General features: G+C 49.8%; 1 protein-coding gene across 1 annotated transcript in view; it reads right to left on the reverse strand.

Annotated features, from left to right (window-relative positions):
* The window catches only part of LOC143277558 (intermembrane lipid transfer protein VPS13A-like), a 240807-nt gene that overhangs the window by 129853 nt on the left and 95954 nt on the right, over positions 1-15000 (reverse strand). The window contains exons 33-38 of the mRNA XM_076582437.1: positions 13442-13558; positions 11469-11572; positions 10284-10451; positions 7498-7805; positions 3862-4012; positions 1524-1692 (exon numbers count right to left, since the gene is read on the reverse strand). Of these exons, the coding sequence (XP_076438552.1) occupies positions 1524-1692; positions 3862-4012; positions 7498-7805; positions 10284-10451; positions 11469-11572; positions 13442-13558 (1017 nt within the window). The remainder of the gene's footprint in view (positions 1-1523; positions 1693-3861; positions 4013-7497; positions 7806-10283; positions 10452-11468; positions 11573-13441; positions 13559-15000) is intronic.

The following is a 15000-nucleotide window of genomic DNA, read 5'->3' on the forward strand; positions in this document are numbered from 1 at the left end:
CATAATCACCACTCAAATCATCATCACGGTTATTATCATAATCACCACTCAAATCATCATCACGGTTATTATCATAATCACCACTCAAATCATCATCACGGTTATTATCATAATCACCACTCAAATCATCATCACGGTTATTATCATAATCACCACTCACATCATCATCACCACTCACATCATTATCACCACTCACATCACCCCCATCACCATCACCACTCACATCATCATTCACATCACCCCCATCAACATCATCACTCACATCATCATCACCACTCACATCAACATCACCACTCACATCATCATCACCACTCACATAACCACTCACATCAACATCACCACTCACATCATCATCACCACTCACATCACGACTCACATCATCACTCACATCAACATCACCACTCACATCATCACTCACATCAACATCACCACTCACATCAACATCACCACTCACATCATCACTCACATCACCACTCACATCAACATCACCACTCACATCACCACTCACATCATCATCACTACTCACATCACCGCTCATATCATCATCACCACTCACATCACTCACATCAACATCACCACTCACATCACTCACATCAACATCACCACTCACATCACCACTCACATCACCATCACCACTCTCATCACTCACATCAACATCACCACTCACATCACTCACATCAACATCACCACTCACATCACCACTCACATCACCACTCACATCACCATCACCACTCTCATCACTCACATCACCACTCACATCAACATCACCACTCACATCAACACTCACATCAACATCACCACTCACATCACCACTCACATCAACATCACCACTCACATCACCATCACCACTCACATCATCACTCACATCACCACTCACATCAACATCACCACTCACATCACCATCACCACTCACATCACCACTCACATCACCATCACCACTCACATCATCATCACCACTCACATCACCACTCACATCACCACTCACATCATCATCACCATCACCACTCACATCAACATCACCACTCACATCACCACTCACATCATCAACACCACTCACATCATCAACACCACTCACATCATCATCACCACTCACATCATCATCACCACTCACATCACCATCATCACTCACATCATCATCACCACTCACATCAACATCACCACTCACATCATCACTCACATCACCCCCATCAACATCACCACTCACATCACCATCACCACTCACATCACTTCCATCACCATCACTACTCACATCAACATCACCACCATCACCACTCACATTAACACTCACATCAACACTCACATCACTTCCATCACCATCATCACTCACATCAACACTCACATCATCACTCACATCAACATCACCACTCACATCAACACTCACATCATCACTCACATCATCACTCACATCAACATCACCACTCACATCAACACCACCACTCACATCATCAAGCAGACCCAAGGCACAGACAGACAGACACACACACACGCAGACATACAGACACACAGACAGCTTCACCACCCACCCGCAGTGGACTTGGCGGTGGGAGTGTGCGCAGGGGCCGTCTCCACACTGCTGTCAGAGAGTGTGCCGGTCAAGTCGGGTGCCTGGGGGGGCGTGTGGGGCCCCGCCTCGTTCATGTTCTCGTTCAGCACCTGCATGGCCGTGGCGAAGTCCCCCTGGCTCAGACGTACCTGTCACACACACACACACACACATATACATGCACACACACACACACACACACACACACACAAGGGGCAGGTCACCACATCTTGAAACACTGCTGCAGATCTCCCCACTCTATGACATACCTCCCTCCTCCTCCATCTCTACAACACACCTCCCCGCCCTCCTTCCTCTCTGTAACACACCTTCCCCCTACTCCATCTCTGTAACACACCTCCCCCCCTCCTCCATCTCTACAACACACCTCCCCCCCTCCTCCATCTCTACAACACACCTCCCGCCTTCCTCCATCTCTGTAACACACCTCCCCCCTCCTCCATGTCTGTAACACACCTCCTGCCTTCCTCCACCCTCCCCCTCCCATCTCTGTAACACACCTCCCCCCTCCTCCATCTCTACAACACCCCTCCCCCCTCCTCCATCTCTACAACACACCTCCCCCCTCCTCCATCTCTGTAACACACCTCCCCCCCCCCTCCATCTCTGTAACACACCTCCCCCCTCCTCCATCTCTGTAACACACCTCCCCCCTTCCTCCATCTCTGTAACACACCTCCCCCCTCCCATCTCTATAACACACCTCCCCCTCCTCTATCTCTATAACACACCTCCCCCCTCCTCCCTCTCTACAACACACCTCCCCCCTCCTCCATGTCTGTAACACACCTCCCCCCTCCTCCATCTCTGTAACACACCTCCCCCCCTCCTCCATCTCTACAACACACCTCCCCCCTCCTCCCTCTCTACAACACACCTCCCCCCTCCTCCATCTCTATAACACACCTCCCCCCTCCTCCATCTCTACAACACACCTCCCCCCTCCTCCATCTCTATAACACACCTCCCCCCTCCTCCATCTCTACAACACACCTCCCCCCCTCCTCCATCTCTACAACACACCTCCCCCCTCCTCCCTCTCTACAACACACCTCCCCCCTCCTCCATCTCTATAACACACCTCCCCCCTCCTCCATCTCTACAACACACCTCCCCCCTCCTCCATGTCTGTAACACACCTCCCCCCCTCCTCCATCTCTGTAACACACCTCCCACTTCCTCCATCTCTGTAACACATCTCCCCCTTCCTCCATCTCTGTAACACACCTCCCCCCTCCTCCATCTCTGTAACACACCTCCCCCCCTCCTCCATCTCTGTAACACACCTCCCCCCTCCTCCCTCTCTACAACACACCTCCCCCCCTCCTCCATCTCTTTAACACACCTCCCCCCTCCTCCATCTCTGTAACACACCTCCCCCCTCCTCCCTCTCTACAACACACCTCCCCCCTCCTCCATCTCTATAACACACCTCCCCCCTCCACCATCTCTATAACACACCTCCCCCCTCCACCATCTCTGTAACACACCTCCCCCCTCCTCCATCTCTGTAACACACCTCCCCCCTCCTCCCTCTCTACAACACACCTCCCCCCTCCTCCATCTCTGTAACACACCTCCCCCTTCCTCCATCTCTGTAACACATCTCCCCCCCTCCTCCATCTCTGTAACACACCTCCCCCCTCCTCCATCTCTGTAACACACCTCCCCCCTCCTCCATCTCTGTAACACACCTTCCCCCCTCCTCTATCTCTACAACACACCTCCCCCCTCCTCTATCTCTACAACACACCTCCCCCTCCTCTATCTCTATAACACACCTCCCCCTCCTCTATCTCTATAACACACCTCCCCCCTCCTCTATCTCTACAACACACCTCCCCCCCCTCCTCCATCTCTATAACACACCTCCCCCATCCCAAAAACAAACCTCCATCTCTACAACACCCCTCACCCCCTCCTCCATCTCTGTAACACACCTCCCCCATCCCTATAACAAACCTCCCTCTCAATAACACCAATAACACACCTCCCCCATCTCTATAACAAACCTCCCTCTCAATAACACCAATAACACACCTCCCCCATCCCTATAACAAACCTCCCTCTCAATAACACCAATAACACACCTCCCCCATCCCTATAACAAACCTCCCTCTCAATAACACACTTCCCTCCCACCCCACCCCCCCATCCATATAACAAACCTCCTTCTCTATAACACACCTCCCAGTGTGGAGGGATAGAGGGTGAGGGGGCCAGGGGGGCGGGGTGGGGGGGCGGCGAGGAGGAAGGGGAGGGCGGGGTCTCCCCCCTGCACACAGCAACACACTGACCGTGAGGGGCTCCTTCACTCCGCCAAGCTGGATGTCCGGGTGCGCGTGGTACCAGGCGGCCGACAGGTTCCGCTGCATCGTCACGGCGATGGTCAGGGGTTCGAGCACCACGCAGTCCGACTGCACGCCTCCCTCCTTCTTGATCATCGCCCTGGGACCACATCACCATCCGTCGGTGTTGTCGTTACTCAGAGAGACAGACAGAGGGGACAGACAGAGGGGACAGACAGGTGGACAGACAGACAGACAGACAGAGGGGACAGACAGGTGGACAGACAGACAGACAGAGGGGACAGACAGGTGGACAGACAGACAGACAGACAGAGGGGACAGACAGACAGAGGGGACAGACAGAGGGGACAGACAGACAGAGGGGACAGACAGGTGGACAGACAGACAGAGGGGACAGACAGAGGAGTAGACAGACAGAGGGGACAGACAGGTGGACAGACAGACAGAGGGGACAGACAGGTGGACAGACAGACAGAGGGGACAGACAGACAGGTGGACAGACAGACAGAGGGGACAGACAGACAGAGGGGACAGACAGGTGGACAGACAGACAGAGGGGACAGACAGGTGGACAGACAGACAGACAGACAGACAGAGGGGACAGACAGACAGACAGACAGAGGGGACAGACAGGTGGACAGACAGACAGAGGGGACAGACAGGTGGACAGACAGACAGACAGACAGAGGGAAAGAGAATGACAGAGGGATGGAGGGGCGTACAGGGACGGACAGACAGACAGGGACAGAGGGGAATACAGGGACGGACAGACAGGCGGACAGACAGACAGACAGACAGAGGGAAAGAGAATGACAGAGGGATGGAGGGGAATACAGGGACGGACAGACAGGCGGACAGACAGGGAGACAGACAGAGGGAAAGAGAATGACAGAGGGACGGAGGGGGAATACACGGACAGACAGACAGAGGGACAGACAGACAGGCGGACAGACAGACAGAGGGACGGACAGACAGAGGGACAGACAGACAGAGGGACAGAGAATGACAGAGGGACAGACAGACAGAGGGACAGACAGACAGAGGGAAAGAGAATGACAGAGGGACGGAGGGGGAATAGAGGGATGGACAGACAGACAGGGAAACAGACAGAGGAACAGACAGACAGACAGAGGGACAGCGAATGACAGAGGGATGGAGGGGCATACAGGGATGGACAGACAGACAGGGAGACAGACAGACAGGCGGACAGAGAGACAGAGGGACGGACAGACAGAGGGACAGACAGACAGAGGGACAGACAGACTGAGGGACAGACAGACAGGCAGACAGACAGACAGAGGGACGGACAGACAGAGGGACAGACAGACAGAGGGACAGACAGACTGAGGGACAGACAGACAGGCGGACAGACAGACAGAGGGACAGACAGACTGAGGGACAGACAGACAGACAGACAGACAGACATAGGGACAGACAGACAGAGGGACAGACAGACTGAGGGACAGACAGACAGACAGACAGAGGGACGGACAGAGGGACAGACAGACAGAGGGACAGACAGACAGAGGGACAGAGAATGACAGAGGGACAGAGGGGAATACAGGGACAGACAGACAGACAGAGGGACGGACAGACAGAGGGACAGAGAATGACAGAGGGACAGACAGACAGAGGGACAGAGAATGACAGAGGGACGGAGGGGGAATACACGGACGGACAGACAGAGGGACAGACAGACAGGCGGACAGACAGACAGAGGGACGGACAGACAGAGGGACAGACAGACAGACAGAGGGAAAGAGAATGACAGAGGGATGGAGGGGCGTACAGGGACGGACAGACAGACAGGGACAGAGGGGAATACAGGGACGGACAGACAGGCGGACAGACAGGGAGACAGACAGAGGGAAAGAGAATGACAGAGGGACGGAGGGGGAATACACGGACAGACAGACAGAGGGACAGACAGACAGGCGGACAGACAGACAGAGGGACGGACAGACAGAGGGACAGACAGACAGAGGGACAGACAGACAGAGGGACAGAGAATGACAGAGGGACAGAGGGGAATACAGGGACAGACAGACAGACAGAGGGACGGACAGACAGAGGGGCAGACAGACAGAGGGACAGACAGACAGAGAGAAAGAGAATGACAGAGGGACAGAGGGGAATACAGGGACGGACAGACAGAGGGACAGACAGACAGGGAGACAGACAGAAGGACAGTGTGTGGAATATCTTCAAATGAGTGGGTAGACCAAACAGCTAGAAGAGCAGCACGTAATATCGAAGGCACAATACAACCTGACATTCAGTTACATCAACATGAATGCTTTAGTTGTATAGAAAATGTATCTAGAAATCGATTTGAGAAATTGCTTATTGATTCAAATAATCAATATTACCAATTTTGTGTAAACACAAAGAATGCGGCTGATCCTAAATATTTTTGAAATTTGACACCAACCGCACATTCAAGACAAATTGCAAGTCTAATGTATAGAATTCGTTGAAATGCCTTTCGTACAAAATTTTCTAAAAATATCAAATGTATGTGCGGTAAGCAAATAACCATAAGCCATCTACTCATTAACTGTCCAAGCATAAGATAGTTAATTCCAAAAGATGTAGTCGATGACTTTTCTACCAATATTCCATTAGCCACTGAAAAGATTTTGAATAACTCTCCACTGCTTAGAATGCTTTCGGAAATTTTAAACTCCAGTCCAGTTGGTATCCTCCTTTAATGTATTCAAATTAATGTCGCTATTTACATTTACAATGTTGTAAGTTAACTCTCTCCATACGAACGGCAAAAGAGACGACGTTAACAGCGTTTCACCCCAATTACCATCATCAAAATATTGCAAGCGGAAGGCTCTTATACTGAAGAGGTGAATGTTGACAAAGAATACCACAATTCTGACGACGGAAGCTAAAGGTTGGGTCATTCAGACACCCACTGGACATCCGAGGGGTCTGTGTAGAGGAGAAGAGAGGGCTGGCTGTACTGAGTGAGTTAAGCTTTAATTTCTTATAATTTACTTTTCCTATAATACATAACATGGAACACTTTCTTATGCTAATATTCACACACACTCCCTTTCTTTCACCCCCCTGCTTCTCTTCTTTCTCTTCGGAGGCATGGGTTCGAATCCCACCGCTGCCAACTTTTTCTCAAGGCCTGACTAAGCGCGTTGGGTTACGCTGCTGGTCAGGCATCTGCTTGGTAGATGTGGTGTAGCGTATATGGATTTGTCCGAACGCAGTGACGCCTCCTTGAACTACTGAAACTGAAACTTTCCATCCAATAACACTTACAGGGAACAGACGTTAAAACTGAAGATCCTACACACACACACACACACACACACTAATAGGAAGGAGAATATGTGTGTGCATATCAACAAGTATTAACTTACAACATTGTAAATATAAATAGCAACATTACTTTTCCTCTAATGTATAACATGGAACACTTTCTTACACTAATGTTCACACACATTCCCTTTCTTTCATAAGAATTAACTATCTTATGCTTGGACAGTTAATGAGCAGATGGCTTATGGTTATCTAATATCACTTCAAGTGGACAGACGTTAAACTGAAGACGAACACACACACACACACACACACACACACACACACACACACACACACCTGGACAGCTGCAGGGCAGTCAGCACCACCTTCATGTCCTCCAGCACCGCGGGGACCCCGCTGGGCGAGGTCTTCCCGGCCAGCTTGAAGACGTTTGACACGCTGATGTGGCCCAGGTCCAGCATCAGGGAGTTGAGGGAACGCGAGTTCTGTGGCACCACGATCACGGGGGCCTTCATCTGCACGTGCAGCCCCAGGCGGGTGGCCGTCTCCTGCAGGGACTGAACCGCCTCCATCCCAGCGGCCGCCGCCGCCTGCCCCGCCTCCTGTACCTTGGCCTTGGCCGCCTGGAAGTTGTCCACGAAGCCCTGGAACACATGGGGAGAATGACGCAAAGCCCTGGAACACATGGGGAGAATGACACAAAGTCCTGGAACACATGGGGAGAATGACACAAAGTCCTGGAACACATGGGGAGAATGACACAAAGCCCTGGAACACATGGGGAGAATGACACAAAGCCCTGGAACACATGGGGAGAATGACACAAATCCCTGGAACACATGGGGAAAATGATGCGAAGCCCTGAAATATGGGAACACCATGAAGTCCTGGAACACGTGGGGATAATGACGCAAAGCCCTGAAATACGGGAACACCACGACACCCTGGAACACGTGGGGATAATGACGCAAAGCCCTGAAATATGGGAACACCATGAAGCCCTGGAACACGTGGGGAGAATGACGCAAAGCCCTGAAATATGGGAACACCATGAAGTCCTGGAACACGTGGGGATAATGACGCAAAGCCCTGAAATATGGGAACACCATGAAGCCCTGGAACACGTGGGGAGAATGACGCAAAGCCCTGAAATATGGGAACACCATGACGCCCTGGAACACGTGGGGATAATGACGCAAAGCCCTGAAATATGGGAACACCATGAAGCCCTGGAACACGTGGGGATAATGACGCAAAGCCCTGAAATATGGGAACACCACGAAGTCCTAGAACACGTGGGGATGATGACGCAAAGCCCTGAAATACGGGAACACCACGACACCCTGGAACACGTGGGGATAATGACGCAAAGCCCTGAAATATGGGAACACCATGACGCCCTGGAACACGTGGGGAGAATGACGCAAAGCCCTGAAATATGGGAACACCATGACGCCCTGGAACACGTGGGGAGAATGACGCAAAGCCCTGAAATACAGGAACAACACGACACCCTGGAACACAAGGGGAATGTTCAACAAGGTTCAAGGTCATTCCTTCAACAGCTACCAGCCCTTGGCAGGTGAATGGTCCACGTGTGAAATTGTCCACAAAGCCCTGGAACATGAGGCGTTAAAAGGAGCAGCCCTGAAATATGGCAGCAATGCAAATCAGTCATTTCATCAGCCGTCAACACACACACACACACACACACACACACACACACACACACACAGCCCCCCGCCCACCCCACCCACACACACAGTACCAGCCAATTACCAACAGTGCAGTGACAAACTTGTTGATGAAGATGACCATGATACAGCTGATCTCCACTTTGACACACACACACACACACACACACACACACACACACACACACACTAACACACCAACACCCCCCTCACACAAACACGCCCCCCCAACCCTCCACTCACCCCCCCTCCCACCCTCAACCCCCCTAATACCTACACACACACACACAGCCCCCATGCACCCCCCCCCCCACCTCCCCATCCCCTCCAACCCCACCCCAACACACACAGCCACTGACCAGGAGAGCAGTGACAAACTTGCAGACGAAGACGACCCTGATACAACCCCCCCCCCCACTCCCGAAACCTCCCCAACTCCCCCCCTCCCCTCTCCCCACCCCAACACACACAGCCACTGAGCAGGAGAGCAGTAACAAACTTGCAGACGAAGACGACCCTGATACAACATCCCCCCTCCCAAACCTCCCCCCTCCCCTCCCCTCCCCTCTCTCCACCCCAACACACACAGCCACTGAGCAGGAGAGCAGTAACAAACTTGCAGACGAAGACGACCCTGATACAACATCCCCCCTCCCAAACCTCCCCCCTCCCCTCCCCTCCCCTCTCTCCACCCCAACACACACAGCCACTGACCAGGAGAGCAGTAACAAACTTGCAGACAAAGACGACCTTGATACAACCCCCCCCCCCTCACCCAAACCTCCCCCCCTCCTCTCCCCACCCCAACACACACAGCCACTGACCAGGAGAGCAGTGACAAACATGCAGACAAAGACGACCCTGATACAACCCCCCCCAAACCCCCCCCTCCCCTCCCCTCCCCTCCCCACCCCAACACACACAGCCACTGACCAGGAGAGCAGTAACAAACTTGCAGACAAAGACGACCTTGATACAACCCCCCCCCCTCACCCAAACCTCCCCAAACCACCCCCCCTCCTCTCCCCACCCCAACACACACAGCCACTGACCAGGAGAGCAGTGACAAACATGCAAAGACGACCCTGATACAACACCCCCCCCCCCTCCCCCCAAACCTCCCCACCCCTCCCCTCCCCTCCCCAACACACACACAGCCACTGACCAGGAGAGCAGTAACAAACTTGCAGACAAAGACGACCCTGATACAACACCCCCCAAACCCCCCACACACAAACACACCCCCCCAACACTCTACTCACCCCCCCCAATCCTCCCCTACCCCCCCTCAGCACCCCCCCCCAAAACCTACACACACACACACAGCCCCCTGCCCCCCCCCCCTCCCCAAACACACACACACACACAGCCACAGACCCCCCAAGCCCCCCCTCCCCTCCCCACCCCAACACACACACAGCCACTGACCAGGAGAGCAGTGACAAACTTGTTGACGAAGACGACCCGGATGCAGCCGATCTCCACGCTGACGCTGGTGTCGACACAGTTCATGTCGACGTACTTCTCCCCCTCCGTACCTCCATTGTACACCACCACATCCGCCTTCAGCACCTCGCTGCCTTCAATGCACACGATCTGTCACATACACACGCACACACAACGCATACATGCACAGATGTACGTATGCACACATGCACACATACATTCATATGTACACACAAGCATGCACACACACACACACATATGTACATATGTACACACACAACACACACACATACACAAATTTGCACACACATGCACACGCGCACACACATACACACACGCACACTTATGCACATGCAAACACACACACATTTACACGCACATGCACGCACTCATTCACGCACACACACACACACACACACACACATACATGTGCACATGCATGCACACACACACACAGAAACACACACACGCATACACACACTCAACGCTGTCAGTATTTTCTTCAGACAAATGACAAACTGCCTCAATCATAAATGATATATGACATACACCAACAGCCAAACAAATACACACAAACTCAACAACTACACACACACACACACACACACACACACCATGCACATAGACATACAGCCACACAGATATATCCACACATTATCATTATCATTATTATCATTATAAGCATTTACGCCTTATCTTGAAAATAAGCCCTAGGCATTTACAAATGGAACACAAGTAAATATCAAAAAGGAAAAATTGAACATAAGATACCAAACATCACTGAAAAGTATTCGAAGTGGATTTTTCTACAGAATTTTGCCAGGGACAACCCTTTTGTTGCCGTGGGTTCTTTTACATGCACTAAGTGCACGCTGCACACGGGACCTCTGTTCATCGTCTCATCCGAATGACTAGTGTCTAGAACACCACTCAGCGTCTAGCGGAGGGGGGAGAAAATACTGGCGACCGTGCCGTTAATCCAACCAGTGCGCTCATATTCTCTCTTCCTAGTCAGACGCATCAACTCCAGGCCAACACTCCACACATGTGCCCCGTATGCAATCTACACAGCACACACTCCTGACACCCATGGCAGCAGGAGGGGGCGCCGGAGAGAGAGAGAGAGGGAAGTGGGGGGGGGATGAGAGGTGGAGGGTTTGTCCTGACCTTCTGGTGGCAGGTCAGGGGGTCAGGGTCAAGGATGGCCATCTCCTTCAGCAGGGCTCCGATCTTCATGTGCTCTATCTGCATGGCCACGTTCGCCTCGATGCCTGGGCAAAGAAATGAGAGTCAAGAATTAAAACGATCTTTGAACCCCCTCGTTGGGACGTGAAGGACATAAAGTAACATCACTGGTGTTACACGCCAGATCTAAAACCTAGGATATAAAGTAACATCACTGGTGTTACATGCCAGATCTAAAACCTAGGACATAAAGTAACATCATTGGTGTTACACGCCAGATCTAAAACCTAGGACATAAAGTAACATCATTGGTGTTACACGCCAGATCTAAAACCTAGGACATAAAGTAACATCATTGGTGTTACACGCCAGATCTAAAACCTAGGACATAAAGTAACATCACAGTTGTTACACGCCAGATCTAAAACCTAGGACATAAAGTAACATCACAGTTGTTACACGCCAGATCTAAAACCTAGGACATAAAGTAACATCATTGGTGTTACACGCCAGATCTAAAACCTAGGACATAAAGTAACATCACTGGTGTTACACGCCAGATCTAAAACATAGGATATAAAGTAACATCACTGGTGTTATACACCGTATTTAAAAACCAAGATATATAGTAACATCACTGGTGTTACACGCCAGATCTAAAACCTAGGATATAAAGTAACATCACTGGTGTTACATGCCAGATCTAAAACCTAAGATTTATAGTAACATCATTGACACCAAATTTAAATCCTAGGATATAAAGTAACATCATTGGTCTCATTTGCCAAATTTAAAACCAAGGATATAAAGTAACATCATTGATCTCATTTGCCAAATCTAAAACCTAGGATAAACAGTAACATCATTGGTCTTATAAACCAAATTTAAAACCTAGAATATACAGTAACATCATTGGTCTTATAAACCAAATTTAAAACCTAGAATATACAGTAACATCATTGGTGTTATAAGCCATATTTAAAACCCAGGATAAATAATAACATCATTGGTCTTAAACACCAAATTTAAAACCTAGGACATAAAGTAATGTCATTGGTCTTATAATCCAAATTTAAAACCTAAGATATGCAGTAACATCATTCACGTTATATGCCAAATTTATAACCTTGGATAAACAGTAACATCATTGGTGTTATACGGCAAATTTAAAACCTAGGATATAAAGTAACATCGCTGGTGTTACATGCCCAATTTAAAACCTAGGATATAAAGTAACATCACTGGTGTTACATGCCCAATTTAAAACCTAGGATATAAAGTAACATCACTGGTGTTACATGCCCAATTTAAAACCTAGGATATAAAGTAACATCGCTGGTGTTACATGCCCAATTTAAAACCTAGGATATATAAAGTAACATCACTGGTGTTACATGCCCAATTTAAAACCTAGGATATATAAAATAACATCACTGGACTTGTACTCCAAATTCAAAATGTAAACAGCAATTAAAATACACGAAATTGCTGACAGGTACAGACAGAAACAGAGGGACTAACAGGAAGGTGGTGACTGACCTCTGACCTGTATGTATGTATGTATGTATGTCAAGAGGTGGTGGTTATTACAAATATGTGTGTCACATGGGGGTGCAGGGGGGAATGTGTTTAACATGTGGTGGTCCTTACAGATGTGTGACAGAGGACTTCAATTTGACCTGGATGTGTGTCAACATGCGATGTGATGACTGACCTTTGACCTGGGTGTGTGTCAACAGGTGGCGTGGTGACTGACCTTTGACCTGGATGTGTGTCAACAGGTGGGTGGGTGGGTGGGTGGGTGGGTGGGGGTGGGTGTGTGTGTGTGTGTGTGTGTGTGACGACTGACCTTTGACCTGGACATGTGTAAACAGATGTGTGTGATGACTGACCTTTGACCTGGACCTGTGTCAACAGGTGGTGGTCGTTACAGGTGTGTGTGACAGGTAACTAACCTTTGATCTGCACGTGTGTCAGCAGGTGGTGGTTATTACAGATGCCGACGGAGAACTCGTTCAGCACTGCCATCACTTTCATCTGCACCACATCCAGGTCCTCCGGCTTCACCCGCCCTGCACACACCGCATCGCCACATCGCATCACACCGCATCGCCACATCGCATCACACGGCGTCGCCACGTCGCATCACACAGTATCACCACACCACAACACACACATCTTTGCCACATCTACATCATTACATCACACACACATTTCCACATCACACACATCTTACCAAATCCACATCATTACCATATCACATGTTATCACATCCATATCATTACCATATCACGTGCACACATCATTTCCACTTTACATCACACATCTGATCATATCCACAGCATTACCACATCACACACATACACACATCTTACCACATACATACATTACCACATCACACACACACATCTTACCACATCCACATCATTACCACACCACATACACATCTTATCATATCCACATCATTACAACAATATCGCACCTATCTTGCCACATCCACATCACACACATCTTACCACATCCACATCGTTCCCACATCACAACACACAACATTGCCACATCACATCTTGCCACATCCACATCATTACTATACATCCACAAAGCATTGCCACATCCACATCATTACTATACATCCACAAAGCATTGCCACATCACATCAAACGCATTTTAACACATCCACACAACACTGCCACATCACATATCTTGCCACATCCAAACAGCATTGCTGCATCACATCACACACGTCTTACCACATCCACACAGCACTGCCGCATCACATCACACACATCTTACCACATCCACACAGCATTGCCACATCACATCACACACATTTTAACACATCCAAACAGAGCTGCCCCATCACATCACACGCATCTCACCACATCCACACAGCGCTGCCACATCACATCACACATTACCACATCACACATATTTCCACATCAACATTATTACCACATCACATCACACAATCATATCACAACCACACATTACACCACACACATATCTTACCACCTCCACAGTGCATTACCACATCACATCACACATATCATATCCACATAATTATAACACATCACGCACACACAGACACCAGTACCACATCACCTCTCACACATCTTATCACATCTACATCATTACCATATCATACACACACATCACCTCCACATCACATCACATGCATCATACCACAACCACATCATCAACAAATCACAGCTGCATCATTGCATTATATCGTTACAGCATCACACATCAACACATTACCACATCATACTTCATACAGCACTTCCACATGACAATACTACATCATTACCACATCACATCCCACACACAGCCACATCATCGTGACACCATGCCCACATCACTCTACCACCCTAACACACATCACTGGAACATGCGCCACACCCACATTTCTTCCACCCTCTCTCTTTCTCCCTCTCTCTCACAAACACACATATTTCTTCCCCCCCCCCCCCCTCTCTCTCTCTCTCTGTCCCTCACACACACACACACAATTTCT

The sequence above is a fragment of the Babylonia areolata genome, chromosome 34 (assembly GCF_041734735.1).
Source record: "Babylonia areolata isolate BAREFJ2019XMU chromosome 34, ASM4173473v1, whole genome shotgun sequence".
Classification (NCBI taxonomy): domain Eukaryota; kingdom Metazoa; phylum Mollusca; class Gastropoda; order Neogastropoda; family Buccinidae; genus Babylonia; species Babylonia areolata.